Source organism: Nanorana parkeri, unplaced genomic scaffold (assembly GCF_000935625.1).
Source record: "Nanorana parkeri isolate BGI_ZX_2015 unplaced genomic scaffold, ASM93562v1 scaffold1452, whole genome shotgun sequence".
NCBI classification, from domain to species: Eukaryota; Metazoa; Chordata; class Amphibia; order Anura; family Dicroglossidae; genus Nanorana; species Nanorana parkeri.
Genome location: NW_017307720.1, coordinates 45,096 through 46,407, shown reverse-complemented (window position 1 = coordinate 46,407; position 1,312 = coordinate 45,096). Strand labels below are relative to the sequence as shown.

Below are 1,312 nucleotides of genomic sequence, written 5' to 3'. Positions count from 1 at the left end.
CCCCCCCATCCCTAATCTAAATTAGTCCCACCCCTTCCTGACATTTCGCATAATCTGTCAGTCGCGGGATACAGTGCGCACGGTGTATCTGGATTCTGACAGGTTGCGCTATCAACGTAGCGGGATGCTCTAGTTCTACCTTTGCAATAGCCACCTTCTCCATTCCTGGCCTGATGGGCTCCCTAGTTCTGCAGCTACAATAACCATTCTCTCCCGCCCTGCCATGCTGTGCTAGTCTCTAGTTCTGCAGCTGCAACACCGATCTTCTGCCTTAATATGCTGGGCCCTCTAATTCTGCAGTTACCCATCTTCTGCCTTGGCCGCTGCGCTCTGTAGCTCTCCCCGCTGTAGAGATATAACCCGGCACGGAGCTTATAGGCTGCATTTCCCCGGACTCACCACCACAGAGGTGCCGATGAACACCATGACCTCAGCCCTGGGGACCTGTGGAAGCTCCTCCGCTGCCTGAAGTCAGAGATTTGGGTGCCGGTTTCCCATGGAGGTCCGGCGCAGGAACTGCCAGTGCATCTGGACGAAAGTCACATACACCAATACATTGCACAGCACGGTGACCAGGAAGAGGAAGGAGCTGCAGCCGGCATATATGTAGGAGTAGGCGGCATAGGTGAACACGTTGGTCCCCCAGTCAAAGAAGCACCAGGTCCAGGAGTACTGGCAGTAATTTATGAATAATTTATCATATAATTTATTTATTTTTCTCTTATCTAACTGGTTTGGGGGCAGCATTTTTTGGCGCCCCCCTGGAAAGTGCCGCCCTAGGCAAATGCCTAGTTTGCCTTGCAGTAGATACACCCCTGGTGGCGGCACAGTCCTGTAGTATCATGCAGCCTCAGCGCTATACGTTGTACAGAGGCGACTCACGTTGTGCGGTCGGTGCAATGGTCCCGGTGGGTCTGAAGGAGGCGTCAACGCTGGCACAGATCCCGGTGCTGTACATGGAGGAGCCGCACTCCTGGGACCAGAGCGGGGCGCAGGCCTGGCAGACAAGAACACACAATCAGTAACAGCAATACAAGTATAATGATGCACCACCTCCTCTGGAAGGCCTGCTCAGGGAACCACCTCCTCTGGAAGGTCTGCTCAGGGAACCACCTCCCTCTGGAAAGCCTGCTCAGGGAACCACCTCCCTCTGGAAGGCCTGCTCAGGGAACCACTACAACTGACACTTGATTAATCAAAGGCCATGATATGGTGCCCTGGGCCCAGCCTAATCACTAATGGGGGTTCTGCTTTGTAGCGCCACACATGGGTAGTGCCATTCTGCTCCTTCTCACAATGAACATTTAAAAAC

General features: G+C 53.7%; 1 protein-coding gene across 1 annotated transcript in view; it reads right to left on the bottom strand.

The window, feature by feature from the left end:
- Positions 1-1,312, bottom strand: part of ITGA10 (integrin subunit alpha 10) — a 42,208-nt gene that overhangs the window by 29,426 nt on the left and 11,470 nt on the right. Inside the window, exon 5 of the mRNA XM_018570072.1 lies at positions 883-997. Within this exon, the coding sequence (XP_018425574.1) occupies positions 883-997 (115 nt within the window). The remainder of the gene's footprint in view (positions 1-882; positions 998-1,312) is intronic.